The following is a 24,729-nucleotide window of genomic DNA, read 5'->3' on the forward strand; positions in this document are numbered from 1 at the left end:
AAAGTTGTGTCCACTCTACAGGAGTCCATATCATGCTCCTTCACAGTAAGGTCTGTTTTCACTCTGGTTGAATGAAAGAGCTTCCCCTTTTGGCCACCAGATTTTAACAGCCAGTTAGAGCTCCTCACACTTATATCTGTAGGCAATTCTCTGGCCAACCCTAGGGATCCAGACTGTGCAACACTCTAGGTGACCTTCTACAAACAGTAGAAAAGAAAGTAAATCTTACTCTGTATCTACAAGTGACTTTTGAAAACCTCAGTACTGAGACCCAAAGAGGAATAATTTATCAGGAACTATCTAGAATGTAAATTTAGGTATAGTTCCTAGCTTGGGAATCCGTATTTCTCTTCATCGGTCTTTGGGAAATTGTAGTCTTTGCAGTTCTGCAGAATACAGCTGACTTACCAGAGAATGTACAGTATGTCAATAGAAACCAAGCAAAACACTATTTCAGATTGTTCATATGTGGTTAAGTAAGAGACAGACAACCCTGACTCATCACCATTTGAGAGAAGAGTACAATGCCTTCCTTCTTATGTCTGAAAAAATCATCACATGTGGCTAGGAAGACAACAAGCTAAGGAGCATTAGCTGAGGGTTTGGAAGAATTGTTCTAATAGCAATACAGAAATTAATAAGACAAGATCCTTGCCCTAGGTAATAAACAATTTGGAATAAAAAAGATTTCTCTATCCCTAGTTCCAAAACAGCCACATGTTTAAATACTCTAGGTCTTTGTGACTCTGTTCTTCAGTTTCGAGTTACGATGAATTCCATTGCCAAAATCCCAAAGCATTAATCCTATCAGGGCTAAAAGAAATGTAAGACATGGCAGATCCTCAAGAAAAATTTTAGATCAGATTTTAAACTTGAAAAGGAATTTTTTGTAGGGGTTTTCTTCAAAGTTAAAAACAGATCATACTCAAGTCAAAAAAAAAATGATACTCTTATACAGTGAGAGTATAATAAGAATATTGGAAGAATTCAGGGTATGAATAATAAAAATGCATAAAGTAATTGGTCTCTTCAGAAAAAAAAAACACTCCATTAAATCAGGCTGTTCCTGTCTGTCTGTGCACTAACTCTCTGTCAAAATGCACAGTGCAACCAGATCCACCCATCGGCCTCAACTGGACTTTACTGAACATCAGTTTAACGGGCATTCATGCCGATATCCAAGTGAGATGGGAACCACCACCCAATGCAGATGTTCAGAAGGGATGGATAGTCCTGGAGTATGAACTGCAATACAAAGAAGTAAATGAGTCCCAGTGGAAAACGGTAAGATATCATTACATATCACACTTTAAAAGGCTTTGCCTTTTCTTCTTTTTATATCAACAACACCTCTCTCATTTACAATTAGACTTCCTTTTGACCTAATTCCACATGCTCATGCTATAGACTCCATATTTTCTTATTTGAGAAAAACAGACATAATCAGTAAAATGCCATCTTGGAATTCTGTCCAACAGCAGATGCTTACATGCAGCTTCTATGGAAGCCTAAGGAAGGAAAGGAAAACTATCTCCCCAGTCATCCTCAGTGGCCTGTTTAACTTTTGAACAAAGTTGTATACTCTAGCTACTTAAGCTATCTTTGAGGTTGTGGCTAAACATGGGAAGAGTCATGATCAAGGTCAACAGTGAGCTATGGCTACATATTCTCCCAGGATTTTAGTTGCTAGTATTTACAAGACCCCCATTAAAGTAAGTTCATAAGTGACTCCAGGAAGGAAACAGAGGAAGGGAGTTTGTCCCCTAGAGGTCTCAGAAGGATGTTTTGTTACATACCTCAGGGAAGAATCGAGCTAATCGGTTTTTATGTAGGCAAGTAGCACGGTGGTGGTTGACCTCTGAACTCCTTACGTCCTTGACAAATATATGGGAACTAGGCACTTAGATAAGTTCCACATGGCGCACAACAAGGAGAAAAACAGGATTATCTTGCTGCTCCCAGTATAACTAATTCTAAATCAGTCTAACCACAGAGTCGTAGCCCTGGCCAAGCCAAGTGGTTTCTGGCCTGTCAGCAGGTCGTGCCCTGTGGCCTGGCAGATTCACTCCCAGAATTTTGAGACACCAGGCCTTGTCCGTTCAGGGATCTGCTGAAAAAGAAGCCAATTTTGTCATTAAAGTTAAGTTTCGAGCAGCTGTGAACAGTTAAATACTGGGCTTTGAGGTGCTGTTTTCAGCATTATTTTAATTTAGATATCTGTTCCATTAACTTGGTGCAAAAAAGCCCGGTTGGTGGCTGAGTCAAAGAAGACTTTCTAAACTCAAGTTTCAGTCAAACATGTATTCAGCAACCAGATATTGAAATAACTACCGTGCACAAGGCACCGTGCCAGGAGCCCCAGGGAGCAGTTCTCAGAGTGTGAACTTGTGCAAGCCCTGAGGGTCCCTGAGACCCTTTCAGGGAGTCCACAAGGTCAAGACTGTTTTCCTACTAATACTGAAAGGTTATTTCCCTTTTTCACCGGGTTGAGATCTGTAGCGATGGTGGGAATACTGCTGCCAGCTGAGCACAATCAAGGCGGTCACTCCAAACCGCGCTGACCGTCACCGCGCTCGCCAACCCCCGTGCGCGCTCACCAACCTCTGCGCTTACGGTAACGGGGAGAAAGCCAGCCTCACATAAAGATTGTCTTGATGAAGCTGCACATTTTATTAATTTTATTAAATCTCAACCTTTGATGACATAGCTTTTTAATATCCTGGGTGACACATGTTGAGGACACATAACGCACTTCTGCGGGTACTGAGGGGCCGATGGTTGTCTTAATGAGGCACGCAAATAGCCGAGTTGCTCGCTGCACCAGCTGCTTTTTTGCACGGAACACCATTTTCACTTGAAAGAACAACTGATAAACTAAAAGATGGTTATTCATAGTGAAGTTGGCAAACATTTCTTGAAAAAGAATGAAGTGGGCTTATCAGTCCAAGAAAAACGGTCAACAATAATTGTTACCAATGAAACTTGAGCTTTCAAAGGAAAATTCGAGTTTTGGAAAACTTGAATCTGATCCGCAGCAGTGAGCTTGAGAGCTTTCCCAGTCTTTGAAGACTTTCCTGACGAGATCAATGGTGATATTAGCTAAAGTGATTTTTTATATTGTATAATAAAATGTGTGAACATTTAGAAAATTTGCATAACTCAATGAGCCAATATTTTCCAAATGACTAATACATGATGTAACCAAAATCATGCATGGGGAAATGATCCATTCAAAGTGCTAGGTGGAAAGGTGGATTTTAATGTAGCAAGATACGAAAGATTCATTGATACAGTTTCAGATTCCACATTGCAACTAACCTTAAGTAACTACCGTGCTTACCATGCTAGTTCGATCTGTAGTCCTATCTGACTGGATTAATCCATCTCCCAAAAAAGGTCTTAGGCCTCTGGTGTTTGATGCGTCTCATCCATTCTTGGCCCTGGAGCCAGAGTGATCATTCTAAAACACACTCGCTCGCTTAAAATTCTTTTCATAAACACTCAAAAATATGCACACACTTAAATCCACTTTTTACTTGTATGATTCTATGAGTCTTGACAGATCCATAGGGCTTGGTAGCTACCACCACAATCAGGATAGAGAACAACTTATCATAACCTTCATCCTCTCCCAAACCTGAACCCTTGGCAACCACTGATCTGCTCATCTCTGTAGTTTTGCCTTTTCCAGGCAGTCATTGGAATGGAATGATATAACAACTAACCTTTGACTCTGGCTTCCTTCACTCCTCATAATGCATATGAGATTCCTATTGCTGAGTGTAACATTCCTTTTTATCACTGAGAGTGTTTCATCGAACTGTAAAACTGGTCAGGCTCACTCTCTGTTTCACATGGTGGTTGTGAGTATTAAAAAAAATTCCATTTGGTGGAAGCTAGTTGAAAAATAGAAAAGACCAGATCAATGTCAACACCCGAGGGCACTTAGCACAGCGGTTCCACAGCGGTTCCACCCTGACCTCATTTCTACATTCCACACTTGGACATATCCACTGGGATGCCTCAGGGGCTCTCAAAAAAGCAACGTGTTCAAACCTCCTCCTACCTCCCTAGTCTCCCCCTCTCAGTAAATGACAACATGTCCATACAGTTGTTCAAATTTAATCCAGAATATTGTCCTGACATCTATCGGTATCTTATTCTTCTTACTCCTTAGCTCTGAATAATCACCAATTCCTATTGATTCGTGCTCTGAATTATATCATGGACTGGTGTCATTATTGTGTCTTCTCTGGATCACCTCAACAGCCTCCTGTGCAATGTCTCTGTTCCCACTCCTTCCCCACTCTGAACCACTTTCCATGGAGCAGAGTGATATTTGCAAAATTCATAGATTTCTTTATTAAATAACAAGATTTCTGAGATGTCTATCTATATAGACATGTCTATAAGCAAATATTTTCCTACTTTCTTTATCCAACAGAAAGTCACAATTATTCTGAACTATCCCCAGGACTGAATTTTTCTGTAGGCAGTCATATTTAATACTATAGGGTAAGATGTGTCAATGGGCACTTTTCCAAAATTAACATTTCTTAGAAACTTAAACTACTGCTTGTTGAGTTTTGGTATTAGTGTTGAAGACTATCCACATGGGTGCCTGGCTGGCTCAGTCAGCAGAGGATGTGACTCTTGATCTTGGGGTTATAAGTTCGAGCCCCACATTGAGTATGGTTACTTCAAAATAAAATCTTTTTTTAAAAAAAGAAGAAGAATATCCACAATTTTCTGAAAAGGCTATTAAAATATCCCACCTTTTCTTCACTATATATCTGTGTGAGACCAGATTCTATTCAATGCACTTCAACCAAAACAACACAAAAGATTTAATGCAAATTTAATACAGAAGCAGATGTGGCTTCTATTCTCCGCCATCATTGTGTGTGCGGTTGACTATTCCTCACCATGTCTTCTCACAAGACTTTCAGGATCAAGCGATTCCTGGCCAAGAAACAAAAGCAGAACCATCCCATTCCCTAGTGGATTTGGATGAAAATTGGTAAAATCAGGTACAACTCCAGGAGGAAGCATTGGAGAAGAACCAAGCTTTGTCTCTAAGGGATCGCACATGAGATGGCACACATATTTCTGCTGCATGAAGGCAGGTGTTCCTATCCTATTACTCTGTAAACATCACTACTACCTGAAGAATACGCATGTTTTATCAGGCAAATTATTTTTCTCTGTTACTCTGCTTCTGCCATAGTAGGTTGGCTCAGTAATAAATATGTGAGACCTTTTGTTAGAAAAAAAAAATACAGAAGCAGATGTAAAAATACAGCCATCTTGTATGAAGCCAGCCATTAAAGAGACTTGCCAAAATGTAAAAATGTAAAACAGTGTCACTCTTCTCACAAAATTATATGTTGTTTTGGAGAATACAATAATTTTTTAAAAATTAATATTTTAATTTTAAAATTTAAAAAATTTCTGTTTCAGTTTCTAAATGGTGAATAGGGATAAGCATAACCCAAATAAACCAAAATCTTTAGGCTTCTCAGTAATTTTTAAGGGTAAAAAGGAGTCCTGAAACAAAAAGTTTGACTATCCAGGAAAAGCAAAGATGTGAATCCAAACGTTAGCATTCATAGATTTACTAATCATAGTTTCAACCCTGAAAGTCCAGTGATCTAGCTGTATGTCAGCTGATGCACAGATACGAAGCTCGTACCCTGAGCCAGGTCTATGGGAGCATGGGACTTAGTCAATTGACCATTCAGGTGTGCATCCCAGCTTGGCTTTGTCACACTTTTTATTGCATCTCTGCTAAATCTCATTAGATAGTCCAAAGGGGTCAGTTAACTTTTACTTCACTTAACTTGTGTAAGTGAAGTTACGTCTTCATGGCATTTCTTACAAGGGTCTCAGACAGAGTTGTCATGAATACCAAGAGTTTATCTGTTAAGACTTGACCTCTGCTGAAGAAATTCACAGTCTAATTGGTTACAAGCACAAGTGCCATAAGCTTAAAAACAAGTGAGGTTCGTAAGTAGAGGGGGAAAAGCTAGTGTTTGTTGCATGTATCAGGAATCCAGGTTATGACTGACAATGTGGAATTTTGTATTACGGTGCCTTTTTTTAAATTAAATGCATTTTGAATATAAAAGTGATACTAATGGTGATGTCGTTGTTTAAACTATTTACCTGCTAAATCAGGTTAAGAATTTAATGTTTTTTTAAGAAGTAATGAGTGGCAAAGAATTATCCACATTGTATGGGCCATCTCCTGAGCACCCACTCTATACCCAGTATTGTGCTGGGCTTTGGAAATGCAAAGATAATGAAGGCGTTGTTTGCTCCAGAGAATTTGCAGTGTAATATAGAAATTGGAGCAGTGTAATATAAGTATAAAAAGTAATCTAAGATGTGACTATCTGTCAGGATGAAGTAGGAAAAAGTGCCAGGAATGACATCTTAGAATAGCAACAATCCTTGCACTGAGGATTGGCTCATACAATCTTTAACAAGAACTCATAAGTTGCATAGGCATTCCCTCTGAGGCAGGTGGCAGGGCTCAGTGCAGGTGGTAGGAGCCATGTAAATGAAATCAGGTTTGGTGTGGCTGCTTTGGAGGGTTGAGGGAAGATAAAGGGGGGGGGGGGCAGAGATCAAATCACTGAGGGCCTCTTTTTGGTTTTGTCATTAGTGAAATCTGTAATGAAATAATACTGGTTACAATAACAGAAATTAGGGCTTCAAAACTGGACATACACGTTTTAAAGAAACCAATAAGATAAGTTTAAAATTCAGAATCTTGCCTTTAAAAAAGCATTTTAGGCATGCAAATATATCATATATTAAGAAGCTTCAGGGGCGCTTGGGTGGCGCAGTTGGTTATGCGGTGACTCTTGGTTTCAGCTCAGGTCATGATCTCAGGGTTGTGAAATCAAGCCCCGCATCGGGCTCCATGCTCAGCACAGAGTCTGTTTGGGTTTCTCTCTCTCTCTCCCCTGCCCCTCACTCCCCACACCATGTGAGCTCACGCGTGCACACGCACGCACACACTCTCTCTCTCTAAAATAAATGAATAAATCTTAAAAAAAAAAAAAAAAAGAAGCTTCAATAAAAAGATACAAACTAACCATCCCATATACACATGGGAAAAAATAGGGACCTTGTGAGTAGAAACTGAGGTGAAAGGAAATTTATTTTAGAAGCTGCAGGCCCAGCCTCTGACTTAATAAAACAAATTATGAGAATCTTTTTAATGTGAAAACTCCATGCTGTTGAAAATATAAGTGTTCCTAGTTTTCTGTAAATAGGAGCAAGGTGTTCTATCTGAAAGCATATGAAAAACCCATATTGAATACCTGCTTTGAGTATTTGACTTGAAGGAAAACACTGTCATTAGTTGGGCCTACCTCTTTCATAGCCTTATGTCTAATAGCCGTACTACCCTTCCCCTGGAAGGTAAAAGAATATCGTGACCTTAAGGGTTATGGGACCTTGATTTTTATTACCAATGACTCTAGTGACATTTCTTTTGCAAATTTTGAATAGGAAACCATTTGAGGTAACTTTAAGCCCTCTAGAATATGCAGAATAGGTATGTAGTTCCTTCTAATAGAATAATTTAGACAATTATGGTTTTTCTAGGACCCTTTCCAACTCTGTGATCTTATGAATGACTACCCAGAATTTCCAAAGAACAAACTGTGCACATGTGTGTGTATATTTGACTATGATTTGTTTTGGTGTGGAAATATGGGTTTTTTTCCTGTTCTTATGTCTTCATACAAAACTATAATATCCCAAAGGGTAGGCAACATATCCGTAATTTTCTTTATAGCTCCACCCAACTAGAGGGTATTATGCTGAGCGAAATAAGTCAATCAGAGAAAGACATGTATCATATGATCTCACTGATATGAGGAATTCTTAATCTCAGGAAACAAACTGAGGGTTGCTGGAGTGATGGGGGGTGGGAGGGATGGGGTGGCTGGGTGATAGACATTGGGGAGGGTATGTGCTATGGTGAGTGCTGTGAATTGTGTAAGATTGATGAATCACAGACCTGTACCTCTGAAACAAATAATACATTATATGTTAGAAAAAAAAAAAATAGTAGGAAGGGAAAAATGAAGGGGGGAATTGGAGGGGGAGATGAACTATGAGAGACTATGGACTCTGAGAAACAAACTGAGGGTTCTAGAGGGGAGGGGGTTGGGGGGATGGGTTAGCCTGGTGATGGGTATTAAAGAGGGCACGTATTGAATGGAGCACTGGGTGTTATACGCAAACAATGAATCATGGAACACTACATCAAAAACTAATGATGTAATGTATGGTGATTCACATAACATAATAAAATTTTAAAAATAATTCTATTATGCTTTGATTGTATAGAATATCTGACAGCCTAGTACAAACACATAGCTGCATTTCTTTAAACAAGTCTATTATATCTTGGGTTATACCAAAATAACTTTGAGGACTGTGATCCATGTAACAGACTTTGATTTTCCTTTAAGTAGGAAACTTCTTCAGTGCGTTTTATTTTTTCCCTATTAGAACCTTTTATTCTGAATTTGTTGGTGCTTCAAGAAAAGGGCTTTGCCCATAATTCATTGGGCCCTGAACTTATGACACCAACTTGTATTTGGCCAATTAGGAACATGGCCAAACTGCATTCTTCTTGGGTCTATTCAGTTAATAAATGGCACTTAATTGATGGTTTCTTTCATATAATCTTTACCAAGAACTCATAAGTTGCATTGATTATGCCCCAAGAGATGAGAGACCGATGGTGATTCAGGTGAGCACCTCTGAAAAGATTTGTCAGCTTCCTGTCCCACTCTAGCCAGATTTTCTGGAAAACCTTGGAAAATGACTGAAATTCCCCACCAATCTGAGACTGCAGATGAGTTTTCACAACATTAACTGGGAAAACAAGATTCCGAACAAGGCACCCAACAGACCTCCACAGATAGAATCATTGTGTAAATGAGTGCTGTGAGTGGTTGCGGTAGGCAGATGCTCCTTAATGGGACCTCGAAGGCCAAAGAAAAGACATTGCTGAATCCATTACAGAAAAGAACAGGTACCAAGCCTCGATAATACTCTCACTCCATGGCATCTGAGTGCCTTGAAAGCCTGGTAAGTGTTTGTAAATTTGTCATTATGCTTGTGGTCTTGAAGCAATGTCTGAACTTTTTCCATTGGAGTGAAAATTGCTTCTGTTGTCCCTGCAAGGAGTGCGGCCACACTGTGGGTCGCAAACTCGTGGGGTACTGATGTGTTGTCAGAGAAGGCAAGATGAGTCCTCGTACAGGCCAAACCCAAGTGCCCGTGTAGTTGTCTTCTGCATCAGTGGGGGCAGGGTCCCGCCGTACAAGTTTTGAAACCATCTCTCCTCGACTGAAGCACTGCGTCCCAGGTTTTGATTCCAGACAGCTGTTGCCAAAGAGCACCTTCCGAGTGGGAAATGGGATCGCCGCGTTGTTGAAAGCCGCACAGCAGCCGCAGACGTAATGCGTCATTTCACCGACATTTGCAATAGGAGGTGATAGACCTTGTTTCGAAGATGTTAGGATGGGCAGCCTCTTTCCAGGAGCTTCTGAATCCACCATGTGGCTTAAGAGCTTTCTTCTTCATGAAGGATATTTTTAACCTGTAACACCAACTGGGCCTGGTGTTTGGGAGGATGGTAGTTTTTGGATAACTTTCTCAATTTCTTCCATTGTTACTGGTCTGTTAGGTCCTTTCTTCTGCAGTCAGTTTTGATGCTGGATTTCCTGAAATATCCAGGCTCCATGACAGTCTTGCCGCAGAAAGAAAAATCAAATAGGCAATGGCAGCCATCTTTCTGCTCGATCATGCACCGCAGTGCCCAGGCCCGTGAGCGAGCCGCGCTGTGACCAACACCCAACACCCCCCCAAGTGCATTTTAAAATATTATCTACAGAAATTCATTTTGAATACAAATGTAGAAACACCTTAATAGAGTTTATTGCCTCGAGTTGTTGTCTCACTAACTGATCAGTTTTATATTTTGTCTTGAAAGATGGACCCTGTATTGTCAACATCAGTTCCAGTGTACTCGCTGAGACTGGATAAAGAATATGAAGTGCGTGTGAGATCCAGACAACGAAATTCTGAAAAATATGGCGAGTTCAGTGAGGTGCTCTATGTAGCACTTCCTCAAATGAGCCCATTTGCATGTGAAGAAGGTAAAACATTTAAAATGGCAGCCAACATGGCTTCTGTTAATAGAGTAATACATTGCCTCCATTGTCAGGGTGTTGTTCAGATCATGATCCATTAGCATCAAATGTCAGGGTGAGAGACCTCAAGTTCACTCTTTTTAACAGATGTTATTCATTACAAAAGTAGAAGGAGAACTTAGTCTGTGATGATTCAATTCAGGAAATGTCCGGGGGTAGATGTAAGTTAGAGAGGGGAGGATGCATTAAGGTATCAATGGGGGCTCTCTCTGGATATCAGAATTTCAGATGATTTTTCCTTTATACATTTCTATATTTCTAAAGATTTCTATAATGAGTTTGTTTTGCATTTATAGTCAGAAAAAAAAATGCTTTTCAAATGCATAGTGAAGAAATACTGGATCCATATGGATGGATGGATATGTAACATCTAAGAGAAAGCCTAATACTGTGTCAGCATAGGTAGTCAGTGGCAGCTGCTTATTGGCTTTAGAAAGGTTAGATATGGCTTTTACCTGGAGACAGGCTTCATAAGTAGCATGCTAGTCATGTGCAGAATGACATGGAATATTTGAAGATCCTATATAAGAAAAATACAAAGATAATTCAAGTTCAAAGAAATGAGATCTATGAATTCAGAATAAAAGAATTAGAACTTTAGAGACAGAAATAAAGAAGTCTGCTTAATAATGAACAGTAAGTATATAAAATTATCACTCCCACACGGGTATTAGCTATGGTGCTTCTACAATGAAGCACAGAAAGTTTACAGGGCTATGTATGAGGAGCTGAGACTTGCTGATGAAACAATCACAAGCTATGGAGAAATTAAATTTCTGTTTCTGCATTGATGATCCTACAGATAGAACCCATGATACTAGAGAGTGCGTAAATGAAAATGCCTATAGCACCATTTTTTCTAAGCTCTAGTTAACAGGCTTGTTCTTTTAAACAATATTTGATATAATGAAATTCTGATTTAAAAGGTACATTTGCGGGGTGCCTGGGTGGCTCAGTCGGTTAAGCGTCTGTCTTTGGCTCAGGTCGTAATCTCAGGGTCCTGGGATCAAGCGCCTCGTCGGGCTTCCTGCTCAGTAGAGTCTGCTTCTCCCTCTCCCTCTGCCCCTCCCCCTGCTTGTGCTCTCTCTCGCTCTCTCTCTCTGTCTCTCAAATAAAATCTTTAAAAAATACTAATAAAATAAAAAGTAAAAAAATAAAATTACATTTGCCACACACCCTTGAAGCTGATTGTGATGCCATTTACTTCAGTTAAGCATAGATCTTTTAACTGGTTCTTCCTTCCATGTTTAAAAAAAAAATGAAGTTCTAGCTTTGTTATGTTCCTGAATATGGTATTGATATAAACTTACAGATATCACAAGATACAAAATGGCATTCTCTCCTCCACTAATTCTTTATAATATCCATCATATCTCCCTTGGGGATTTTAATAACTGAATAAGAAAATAAATATAACAAAGGAATATTACAACATAAAATCCTACTTTTAATAAAGCAACATTCAAGTAAATTCCACCTGTCTTTTCGTGTAAAACAGATAACCCTGATGAAGAGGTGGAGTAAAGGGAACCCTCCTGCACTCTTGGTGGGGAGGTAAATTGGGGCAGCCATCAGGAAAACACTATGGAGTCTTAAGAATAGAGTATTAAAACATGGAGTGTTGGGGCGCCTGGGTGGCTCAGTCGTTAAGCGTCTGCCTTCGGCTCAGGTCATGATCCCAGGGTCTGGGATCAAGCCCCGCATCGGGTTCCCTGCTTGGCGGGAAGCCTGCTTCTCCCTCTCCCACTCCCCCTGCTTGTGTTCCCTCTCTCACTGTCTCTCTCTGTCAAATAAATAAATAAAATCTTAAAAAAAAAAAAAATGGACTGTTAAAAATAGAAATACCATACAATCCAGTAACTCCAATGAGTTAAAAATAGAAATACCATAGAATCCAGTAACTCTACTATTGGGTATTTACCCAATGAAAACACCAATTTGGGGGTGCCTGGGTGGCTCAGTTGGTGAAATGTCTGCCTTCAGCTCAGGTCATGATCTCAGGGTCCTGGGATGGAGCCCTGCATCCAGGTCCTTGATCAGCAGGGAGTCTACCTCTCCCTGTCCCTCTCCCTCTGCCCTTCCCCACCTCTCTCTCTCTCTCTCTCTGTTTCAAATAAATAAATAAAATCTTAAAAAAAAAAAAAAGGGTGCCTGGGTGGCTCAGTTGGTTAAGCAACTGCCTTCAGCTCAGGTCATGATCCCAGAGTCCTGGGATCAAGTCCCGCAGCAGGGAGCCCGGTTCTCTCTCTGACCCCACCCCCTCTTGTGGTCTCTCTCTCAAATAAATAAAATAAAATCTTTAAAAAAAGAAAAAGAAAACACCAATTTTATCCATTCACCTACTGATGGGCATTTAGGCTGCTTCTATATCTTGGCTGTTATAAATAATACTGCAATGAGCATGGGAGATAGATAGATAGATCACATCTTCTTTATCCATTATGGAATATTAGCCATAATAAGAATGAAATCTCACATTCACAACAACATAGATGAAGCTAGAGGGTATTATGCTAAGTGAAATAAGTAGCACAGAGAAAGACAAATACCCTATGATTTCATTTATATGTGTAATCTAAAAAACCAAAATAAATGAACAACAAAGCAAAACAGAAACAGACTCATAAATACAGAAAACAAACTGATGGTTGCCAGAGGGGAGGACATGTGGGAGGACAGGTGAAATAGATGAAGGGGATTAAGAGGTACAGACTTCCAGTTACAAAATAAATAAGTCACAGGGATGAAAATTACAGCATAGGGAATGTAGACAATGATATCGTAATAACGTTGCATGGTGACAGGTGGTAACTACAGTTATCATGGTGAGCACTGGATAATGTATAAAATTGTTGAATCCCTATGTTGTACACTTGAAACTAATAGAACACTGTATATCAACTATATTTCAGTTAAAAAGTGGAGAACACTGGGAACTTACTGCAGACAGCTGGTAGGCACTTGGTCTTAAGAAATGAAATTGAAGTTTTATGAACAGATTGCCCCAATTCTGCTACCAAGTAGAAGATAGGAGCCCCAGTAGTGATCTTTTTCTATCAAAGGATATTTTGTAACCTGTAAAATATATGTCTGCATGTCTAAGAAGTTTCAGTCATGATTCAAAAATAGAACTCTGCCCCCATCCTTTTGATGGATCCTTAGTCTGGAGGATAAAAAATTATTACCATACGTAAGATAGATAGATAGATGATAGATAGATAGATAGATAGATAGATAGATAGATAGATAGATAGATAGATAGGGAGGGAGGGAGGGAGGGAAGCAAGGAAGGAAGGGAGGGAAGAAGAGAGGAAGGAAAGAAGAGTGGAGGGGAGGGGAAGGGAAAGGAGAGAAGGGGATATGAGGAGAGGAGGAAGGGAAGGGAACGGAAAGGGAGGGAAGGAGGGAGGGAAGGAAGGACCAAGTGGACATCATTTGGGTAAAGTAGTAAATTGACAAACAGCATTTTTTTTCTAGAGCTGAATCTCTAATGATACACCCTGAACACATAAGGTGCTTAAAACAGTTGTTGTGGACATTTTATATAAACATGGATTGTGCTTAAACTGTTTGCTTTTTCTGCATTTTGATTTTTTTTTCACATGTGAAAAAATTTGAAGAAGTGGACAGAAACGTTCATGAAACAGAAAATACTCCTACATCATTACATTCTGTTATCAAGAGAAATCATTGACTTTACTAGATGAATACAAATTAAGAAATATTTTTTATGTGAAAAAAGAAAGTGAAATGTAAACGTCAGCTATTCCTAATTCTATGAGTGAGATAATATTCTTGTGTGTTTCAGATTTCCAGTTTCCATGGTTCCTAATTATTATCTTTGGAATATTTGGGCTAACGATGATATTATTTTTATTCATATTTTCTAAACAGCAAAGGTAGGTGTGAAAAAGTCTATTTAGATGTTTTTGCCAGTGTTCAGATTTTCAAATGTGTTTCCACTTGTTATTTGATATTTCCTTTGCAAATCATGAGTGAAAATTTTAATTAATGCAGTAAAATGTTATCACTAGTTATACATTTACCACTTTGTTGTGTTCATCATAGAGAATTCCTGGGTGTCTGTTCTATCTGGGAAGTTGTATAGGACATTAGGAGGCTGAGGCTAGTGGCCACACACCTTGTGATCGGCACTTCCTTAACAAAACTGTCATCTCAGAGCTGCCCCTTGATCTCTTCTAAGTCCTAAAGGAACTGGCCCATTCATTCTAGGACAACGAGATGGCACTGAACCTTTAGCTAAGTTTGATACAGTTCTAATAGACAAGCAAATGTAAGTGGCAAAAGAAAGCCACCTAGATAATTCAATCTAATAAAACCATTCTAGACTTCATAGGATGGCGTTTTCAAGTAAATCTGGGTTTTATTGAAATTATTAAATTTTATTTAAATTATTACAAATAACCCACATTTGTAAACACAGCTAAAATTCTAAGTTTAAAGAGATTCTCTTCTGTATTCTCTTGGTGTCCCAAGACTCAGGTCCCAGTTATTCTGCCACCGCTGTTTGATCTTGTTTGAGTCCCTTAACCTCTCTAGGCTGCATGTTCTCATGGGTAATAAAAGCATGTTGGAGTATATGACCTTAAATTTCCCTGAGCTGTATGAGTTATCACTCTATTTTTCTTCCTGAAGGAAATTCCACACAGACTACAGGAAATTGTAATACAAAATACAGGAAAAGTTACCGGTACCAATTGCAAATTTTTTACATTTAGAGTATTTTTTAAGTCCCATGGGTTCATCCTGCCCCTTCTCCTAGAACAAGAGTGACTAACACTCCCAGTTTGCCTGGACCTTTCCTGGTTTGAGCACTGAAAGTCCTGTGTCCTGGAAAACTCCTCAGTTCCAGACAAACCAAGATGGTGGGTCACCCTACCTAGAACTGTAGACACTTTCTCCAGCTGAAGCCAAGAGGCATCTGCAAATCAAAACAGGATCTATGTGAATACATTGCAAAAGCTTTTTAATTAGAGTTGCATCTCCAGTTCTATAATGTAAACCAATGGGAAAGCAAAATTCATTCTGCAGAATTTCATTTTGCATCTAGCTTCTTATTTTATTTTAAAGATTTTTATTTATTTATTTATTTGACAGAGAGAGAGAGAGAGAGAGAGAGAGAGCACAAGCAGGGGGAGGGGCAGGCAGAGGGAGAGGGAGAAGCAGGCTCCCTGATGAGAAGGGAGCCCGACTCGGGGCTCAATCCCAGGACCCTGGGATCATGACCTGAGCAGAAGGCCGTTGCTTAACCAACTGAGCCACCCAGGCGCCCCTGCATCCGGCTTTTTAGCAACAATTTTTTATAAGCACAAGTATTATAAGGCAAGACAATACAGTTTCAGTTGTTTGGGGTAAAAATAGTAAACACATTTATAGACTCTTAAGTAATTTATGTATTTAAGTAATGCCAACAACAGAGGAGCCAAATTATTCTGTTGATTAATTTGAATGTATTGATCTGTACAGTTGATGGGCTAATTTATATGTAACTACAGTAGATAGACCCACTATGTATATAAAGTAATTCACTCTTAACATTAGCTGTCAATTTTGAGTCATTGTGAAGGCCATGTAAATTTGCTACGTTGTTTAATTATATTAGCTAACAATATTTCAAAGAAAAAATAATTCACTCAACAAAAAGGATTTTAAAGAAAATATCTTAACCTGTGTATAAAAGAGTGTTCCCTAAGGATAATGAAGTTTCTTAACTTTGACGCTTAGTCAGAATTACTGAATTGTAAAATTGTTCTGAAATCTTTATTGTACTCTCAAATTTCCTGTACTAAATTAAGTTCTTTGTAGAAAAGAATTAGTTTTGTTCTTCCATTTGCCAATAAAAACCCTTGTCATGGTCTCAATTTCCATGTTCCAATGAGAGTAGGAAATGGGAGAAAACAGTTGTCAGCAGGTGTGGAAAGAACACGAAGTTCTAATCATTAAAATGACCCTCCAAAGAACAAGGTACTTATGTCAGCCTTCCCCAGAACGTTAGGGCTCGAAAGGGCTTCAGGTCCTGCCTGTTGTTTGAAGTGTTGAGTCTGTGCCACTTTTCCTTTTCCAGATCATTAAGAATCAGCTGTAGCAAGATTTATAATGTAATTTGGATTTGAATAAAACGATAGCAGAGTCACAGAGGTTCATGCCAGGTTATCCGTATTCTATTTTCAGTCATTGCCACCATACGACATCCCAGCCTTTGAGCTGTTACTAACCAGGAAAGAAAGAACTGGATCGGCCTAAAACAGAAGTGGCAAACTGGCCACCCGAAAGCCAGACTCAGCCTGCTAGATCCTAATGTGTCGTTAATTTATGTTATATGGGGGCGCCTGGGTGGCTCAGTCATTAAGCGTCTGCCTTCGGCTCAGGTCATGATCCCAGGGTCCTGGGATCAAGCCCCACATCGGGCTCCCTGCTCAGCGGGAAGCCTGTTTCTCCCTCTCCCACTCCCCCTGCTTGTGTTCCCTCTCTCACTGTCTCTCTCTCTCTCTGTCAAATGAATAAATAAAATCTTTAAAAAAAAAAAAAAAATTTATGTTATATGGACTTGCTACAAAATGTTTACACGCTAGGGAATTTCCACACAAAAATCCAGATTTCCAGGGGGATCTTTACCAACTGAAAGATCTAGTGAAACTCAGTTGCATGGCAACCTGTGCTGAAACAGAGGACCAACCATTCCATTCGGGATGACTTTGCAACAGGCCTGCTTCATTCATTTGTGTGACCCGCTTGGGCCCTAAAGGCTGCAGGGCCCGTCACCCTGGCATGAAGCCCACCGTAACGCCCAGATCCCTAGCATGTGCCTAAAAGAATCATCCTCTGCAAAAGCAAGAGGCACACATAACAAAGTCAAGCATCAGACATTCGGGAATCTTTGCTTCCTGTCATTACAATTGTGTTGCATTTCTCTATGTTTTTGACATTTAAAATATTCATTTAGAGATGCAGGGCCAAATAACACAGCAGGATGACAGAAGGCAAAGGGCCTGGGGTTTGGAGTTAGGTACTTTGGATTTGAGCCCAGCTGTGCCAAAAATTAGCGTGTGATTTGAATACATTCCTTAAATCTCTAAGCCTTTCCGCAGATAATGTTACCTGCCTCCCTGCTAGTTGTAAGAATTAAATGTGTGGTGTGTGGCTGACAAACTTGTTACATTAAAGGGCCAGAGAGTAAATTTTTAGGCTTCTGGGGCCGTGCAGTCTCGGTCACAGCTCCTCAGCTCTGCCACCGTGGCTTGAAAGCAGTCGTAACAATGTGTAAACTAATGAATATGACTGTGTTCCAAGAAAACTTTATTTACAAAAACAGCAGACCAGATTTGGCCTTCAGGCCATTTTTTGCCAGCCCACAGGTTAATGCAAAATATATCTTATGGAGTCTGGTTTATCGGAGGCATTCAAAAAAATGGTAGCAGTTATTATTAATAATTTGTGTTTTTCCTGTATCTTCTATTCATTGGTACAAATTTGTTTTAACACTTGCCCCACGAAGTAAACTTAGTGGAGAGCTACTTATAGCAATTTAAAAAACAGAATTTGGCTTATTCCTTGGTTAGGTAAAAAGGCAGATAGAAATATTCAGAGAATGGGTTCCCTATTGAATAGACTAGACTGTTTATTCACATTAAGTGGAATATCAGCTAATGTCCCAAAAGCAATTTATCATCGCTGCCCAACAGTGGCATCTCTGACTGGTAGGGTTTTTTAAAACAATAAATGAGTTGACTGGAATAGCTAATCTCTGAGCTTTTTTCCAGAGCTACAATGTTAATTTTAAGACATAAATTCTAGTTAGACTATTAACGAACTAGATAAGTGAAGTATTCAGATTTATTCAAGAAGTGTTTATTGAATACCCTACGTGCCAGGAATTGTTCCAAGTACTAGGGATACGATAAAGTGCAAGACAGGCAGAATAGACATTGAAATGAATTATGGTCAAAAAAATAATTTAAAGGGGCGCCTGGGTGGCTCAGTTGGTTAAGCGTCTGCCTTCGGCTCAGGTCATGATCGCAGGGTCCTGGGATCAAACCCCACAGCGGGCTCTCTGCTCAGCAGGGAGTCTGTTTCTCCCTCTCCCTCTGCTTGCCACTCCCCCCCTGCTTGTGCTCTCTCTCTCTCTGTCAAATAAATAAATAAAATCTTTAAAAAATAATAAATATTTAGAACAGAAATTTTAAGTGCATCATAGAATTGGATATATAGATTCATACTGATCAGTTAGAACTAGTTATAATTTAGTCTTTCCCAAATGTAATGAACCCTGCAATGACACCTGGTTTATGAGGTCATCTTAGATAATTTTATAATTAACGTGAGCTGTGCGGTGCAAACTTAGCTCAGTTCAACCTTTTTTGAGGGTGCAAATAATTTTGACTTCATGTGAATTGGCTTTTCTTTCTTTCTTTCTTTTTCTTTCTTTCTTTCTTTTCTTTCTTCCTCTTCTCTGCAAATTACTGACGAGATGTACATTAAAATTGCCATTCTTATAGACGAAATGGAAATTGGCCTTAGATGGAATCAAATTTCTCATTCCCAAATACTAATGCTGGCTTTCAATAAAGACGTAAGGGAAAAAAGATTTTAGGAAACCATGTTTTATTTAAATTGACTTCACGTGAGGGCTTTTTTTTGTTGATTTTTGGGTTTTTTTCTTCTATAGTTTTTCCTTATCATTTACTACTTAATATTTTCTTTCTCATATTCCACATATATGGAGCACCAGAATATTTGGAATAAGTAATAGTGCCACCAATATTTTATTCCTATCTTTTGAAATAAGAGAATGTATAATTTTGCAGATATGTCAAACCAAAATTTCATTTGTTTTCAAGGATTAAGATGCTGATTCTTCCCCCAGTTCCAGTTCCAAAGATTAAAGGAATTGATCCAGATCTCCTCAAGGTACTTAATAAATTATCTACGTGACGGATAACACTAATCAAATGCTACCTAAAGACCATTGTCTTCTGTTGAGAGCTTTTGCAAGTATCACGTTCCATTTTTTAACCCCTCTGGAGAAAAATGTTTCAAAATAACGTATCTTAAAATTAGGAGAATGTCTTGTATGTTTAAAAGTTCTATACTAATGTGTTTTTTATTATATGGTTTTGTTACTATTGATCTTATTGTAACCATAATTTTAGTCTCTGAGTGTTATTTGTCAAATCCTTTAATCATTGTGAGTTTCTTCTCATAGATTTCATTTTCTTTCTGCTTTCTAGGAAGGAAAATTAGAAGAGGTGAACACAATCTTAGCCATTCATGACAACTATAAACCTGAATTCTACAACGATGACTCTTGGGTTGAATTCATTGAATTGGATATTGATGACCCAGACGAAAAGACTGAAGGATCAGACACAGACAGACTTCTCAGCAACGACCATGAGAAATCACTTAACATCCTCGGGGCAAAGGATGATGACTCTGGACGTACCAGCTGTTATGAGCCTGACATTCTGGAGACTGATTTCAGTGCCAGTGATGTGTGTGATGGTACTTCAGAGGTTCCTCAGTCACAGAGGTTAAAAGGGGAAGTAGATCTCTTGTGCCTTGACCAGAAGAATCAAAATAACTTACCCTCTAGTGATACTGCCCCTACCACTCAGCAGCCCAGTGTTATCCTGGCAAAGGAAAACAAACCAAGACCACTTGTGATTAGTGGAACTGAGTCAACTCATCAATCTGCCCATCCTCAGCTGAGCAACCCGAGTTCACTGGCAAACATCGACTTTTATGCCCAGGTAAGTGACATTACTCCAGCCGGGAGTGTGGTCCTTTCCCCAGGCCAAAAGAATAAGGCAGGGATATCCCCGTGTGACAGGCCTCCGGAAGTGGGCTCACTCTGCCAAGCAAACTTCATCATGGACAGCGCCTACTTCTGTGAGGCCGATGCCAAAAAGTGCATCACTGTGGCCCCGCACGCCAAGGTTGAATCGTGTGTAGAGCCAAGCTTTAACCAGGAAGACATGTACATCACCACAGAAAGCCTTACCACTACCGCTGGCCGGTCTGGGACCGCAGAGCGGGCTCCGAGCTCGGGGATGCCCGTCCCGGACTACACCTCCATTCACATCGTTCAGTCTCCACGGGGCCTCGTGCTCAATGCGACTGCCTTGCCCTTGCCCGACAAAGAGTTTCTCTCATCGTGCGGCTACGTGAGCACAGACCAGCTGAACAAAATCATGCCGTAGCCTTGCTTGGATTTCCCACAAGCTACGTATTTAATGGTAAAGAGTTGGCTAGGGCCTGAGTGCTTAAACCAAAACGATGTTTAAACCTTTCTGGGGGCGATGAGGGGGTGGATTCTAAATGCCTTTTCCTGAATTGTTGAAACAGAATATTAAAAAAAAAAAAAAAAGAAGGAGGCCTAAGCAGATAGATATTCCTATTGTGAATTGTAAATATTTTAAAGAATTGTCTCAAAGACTGTTTAGCGGCACTGATTGTCTTGTTAATGTGGGTGTTAATTTTGTGATACTAAGCATTGAATGGCTGTTTTTAATGTATAGTAAATCATGCTTTTTGAAAAAGCGAAAAATCAGGTGGCTTTTGCAGTTCAGGAAAATGGAATGCAAATCAGAGCACAGACTATTTTTTTTTTTTAAATAATTGGGAACTAAAACTATAGGTAGGAAGGCAAAAAATAGTTTGGATATGTAAAACATTTATTTTGACATAAAATTTATAAAGATATTTTTAATAATTTACACTTCAAGCACGGCTATTTTGTATCACACTACACGCTGTGTACTGTAGTTCATGCAGACCCGTCTAAAGAATGTAGCGACTACAGTGTAAAGCTGGTTTACTGCTTCGGTCAGTACACCTAAAGAAAAACAAATAAGCAGGTTAGTTTTTTACCAGGCCCTTCTTATACCTCCCCAAACTCCTTAAACAGTTCTAAAATGATTGTAGTTACCTGCATTACTGGAACAGGCTCATCTTATTTAAAATTTTTTTTTCAAATATTTGTTAATTGAAAAAAACTTTCAGGTGGATGCACAGGTCACCTTGTCGTGAACCAAAACAGTCAGACAAAAAACTCTTTCTTACCTGAATTTTGGTTCATGTCAGAGAGCTCCGTAGTAGGAGAGGTAGAAAGGACAGCCAGGCCCTGTGGGCAGGCTGCTGGGGTGCTCCTGCTGGACGGGGAGGGAGTTCTTAGTGCAGGCGGGTCATGAGAGGTAGGCCCCAGAACCTCCGCAGTAGCAGCTCTGCAGACAGGACTTGATTTTATTACATGGTTACCAAAGAAGGGAATAAAGTACAAGAAGCATTTTGTAAGTTGAAGCAGGTCGAAGCGAAGTTCAACCAGATCATGGAATAGAAAGTTCAAGAAATAGGTTTTTGTTTCACAGCCGATAGCCAGACATATACCCACTCTTCCTGGTAACAAGAAACAGAAGGAACAAGATTTTAAATCCCCACAGAGAAGTCAAGATTTTCTTAAACCCATAGCGGAAACGTTCTTCCTCACCAAACCCTTTCTCGGGTTTATTTAAAGTAGCAAACGAAGAAGTCTCCTCATTTTTTATGTCCCCTCTGAGTGGCTTGGCCTCAAAGCGGGTAGTCAGAAGGAAAAGAAGGGGCCTGAAATGATGTATAAATTATTGTTCAATCCCTTAGTAACCTCAGCACCATTCTTAGGAGCGTTGGGATTGCTCCCCAAAAGGTTTGTCAAAGGAGAAGAATCTCATCTCACTGAAGAATGCTTCTCACTTTAAGTATTTTTTTTTTTTTTACATTTAATGAAACTTTAAAGTTAGCTGTAACTTAAATAGTATTTGCCATTTAGCTCAGACCTTTTTAGGAAACAGGCTTAATGGTTGGTAATTTTAAATTCCCTCTTTCTTGCAGGAAGGACAGTGAAAAGCTAGAACTGGGTGTTCCAAGTTCAACATGTTACTTTGTAATAAGTGTTTAATAGGTTTTCTGCTACCTTGCTGCTATGGTTTTCTCTAAGAGCTACATAATTTAGTTTCATATGCAATTTCATCAATGTAGAACCTAATTCAACTTAAAACTGTGTGCTTGGGAAAACTATCTTACTATTTCACAATAGGCTGACAACAATTTCTATAGCCAAAAATAGCTAAATACCTCAATCAGTCTCAGAATGTCATTTTGGTACTTTGCTGGCCACACAAGCCATTATTCACTAGTATGACTAGTTGTGTCCTGCGGTTTATATTTAACTTTCCTTATGTCTGTGGATTTTTTTCCTTAAAAGTTTAATAAATTTATTTTCTTGGATTCGTCGTGGCATGCTTCTGTTGTCAAACACCCACATGAAAGGCGCCCTCAACCAGACCGCAGACCCTTCAGTTCTCACTGGAAGGGGAGCTTGGCACCATTGTCTTCAGCACATTGGCAGGGGATGTGGAGATTTTTGCGATGTGCTGGCAGCTCCCTACCTCTCTCTTTTGAGGAAACAGGAGCCCAGCTCAAAAATATTATTCTGGCTTGCCCGGACTGTGCCTTCTCCTCAGGCTGCAACACCCCACGGGCGGAGGCTCTTAGAGCCATGTTGGGGATGTGTCGTGGCTTGCGTGACATGGGGGAGCGGGGGCCGTGAGGAGGAAAACACATGACTTAAATCGAGCGTTGTCTTTAAGCGACCTTTCCAGCTGGAGCATGTTGCCTGGGAGGAGGGAGAGCAGCTCCTCCCGTACCGTGCACACAGGAGCACCAGTCGGTCTGTCAGACCAGCTGCTTGTCAGCACCGGCAGCACGGGAGTCGGGCGTGGGTGGGGAGGCCGGGCCGGTGGGCTGTGTAGGAGCCGGAGGGAGCAGGAAAGCCCTGACGCGGATTCCTCCCCGGGAGACAGGCTCCAGGAGGGTTACCCAATAAACCGCAGCCTCCCGTGCCGGCGCTGGGTCCTGAGAAGCGAGCGTCTGTGACAGCACTGAGAAGCCCACGGAACAGTTATTTGTTGCTGCAGCAAGTTGGGTGCAAACCGCCACAACTCTTCGTTTACACTAGAGGGTTTACGTTCAATACGGAAATAATTTCCTACCCGCTGCATCTGCCCTTTTGAGCAACTATTACCTGAAAGAACCAAGGGTGAAGCCTCGGGGTTTCCTACTTCCGTATTTGGAAATACGGTTTAGAACACCATCTCCCCTCTGTCACTAAGATACTGGAACATACGCGGCCTTAACATTTACAAAACCAGCAAAAGCTCCCCACTTGCAGCACCAAACGTGTGTTTCCTACATATGCTTTACAGAAGTCAGCCTTGTCATATTACAGGCTTATCGTTCACATGAGGCCCTTCGAGGTGTCAGGAGGGAATGGGGAGGAAGGCCTGTTTACTTCCCTGGGATTGAAAGAGCACAGCCCTTCCTGTGACAAGATTAATGACATGTTGAAGATGGCTACACGTGTTTCTGTATGTAAACTTCTCAGTGGTTCTACTAAGACACACGAACACTGAAGTCTATTCACAAGTTATAGTACTTACATATTTACATAGTTTTACATCAAAATACTAAATGTTTATGTTCTCTGTGCAGGGTAAGAAATAGGGGGGAAGTTGCACATTACTTAAATCCAAATGCTTTAGTTTAGAATCCAAGATTCTACATATTTGTTCAGTCTTCTTTGCGAGCTTAATATGTAAAGGCTGTGTATAAAGGGTACTGCTTCTGAGTAAGAATTTGACCTTCGGTTTAAGCTCTGTTCTCTTGGAAATCTAGTAAGAGTATTACGCCGATTATATTAACATAGGCAATTAACATCTGCCTACGCCTCTTCCTGTACCTGAAAAGTTCCCAATTAACCAAACCTGCCTGTCGGAATTTTCCTCATCCTTCATGGCCCAGCTCAAATGCCTCCTGCATGCAACCTCCATTTCCCTTCAGCTTAAGTGATCGTTCCTGGCTCTAAACCATTTTTAATGGTGTTTATAACATTCTGGTCATCAGCTCAACTAACAACCGCGTAAGATGGATTTACCAACATGTATTCTGGGGCATAATTGTTCTCTGAAATGTTCTTATGAGTAATTCTGTGGTCACATAAGTTTGGAAAACATTTCATACTATATTTCCCTCTGGGAGAGCCGGTGTGCCTCTTGACATTTTAAAGCTTCTGCAACACACACACACACACACACACACACACACACACACACCTGTTTAAATTTAACACATCATTTCCTACTTTATTTAAGAGCGAAAAACATAATGGTGAAAGAATACCCATTATTGTATCTATTAACATTTGGGAAAAGTTGCTCTGAGAATTCGTAGACCTAACGTGAAATAAAGTTATAATGAATTTCAGTTGAATCTGAACAAAGCATCTTTATGTGATGCCATTAAACTTACTTTCTCCATAAAACTTCTTAAATAAAAGGCAAAGCAGCTACCTCTTTGAAATAACCACAGATTCTTTGCAACTCAGATACGTATCTGTTTTTCACATATGGAATGATATTTTCTAAGAGCTCGG

General features: G+C 39.9%; 1 protein-coding gene and 1 pseudogene across 5 annotated transcripts in view; one reads left to right on the forward strand and one right to left on the reverse strand.

Annotated features, from left to right (window-relative positions):
• GHR (growth hormone receptor) overlaps window positions 1-22,526 on the forward strand; it is a 258,077-nt gene extending 235,551 nt beyond the window's left edge. For all 5 annotated transcript variants that reach the window (XM_036067251.2, XM_036067258.2, XM_078066687.1 and 2 more), the window contains 5 exons: window positions 1,106-1,284; window positions 10,025-10,190; window positions 14,053-14,143; window positions 19,103-19,172; window positions 19,493-22,526. In XM_036067251.2, coding sequence (XP_035923144.1) covers window positions 1,106-1,284; window positions 10,025-10,190; window positions 14,053-14,143; window positions 19,103-19,172; window positions 19,493-20,464 — 1,478 coding nt within the window. In that variant the 3' untranslated portion in view covers window positions 20,465-22,526. The remainder of the gene's footprint in view (window positions 1-1,105; window positions 1,285-10,024; window positions 10,191-14,052; window positions 14,144-19,102; window positions 19,173-19,492) is intronic.
• On the reverse strand, window positions 8,702-9,590 carry LOC118519644 (mitochondrial nicotinamide adenine dinucleotide transporter SLC25A51-like; annotated as a pseudogene).
• Window positions 22,527-24,729: the final 2,203 nt, after the last annotated feature.

This window comes from Halichoerus grypus, chromosome 2, assembly GCF_964656455.1.
Source record: "Halichoerus grypus chromosome 2, mHalGry1.hap1.1, whole genome shotgun sequence".
NCBI classification, from domain to species: Eukaryota; Metazoa; Chordata; class Mammalia; order Carnivora; family Phocidae; genus Halichoerus; species Halichoerus grypus.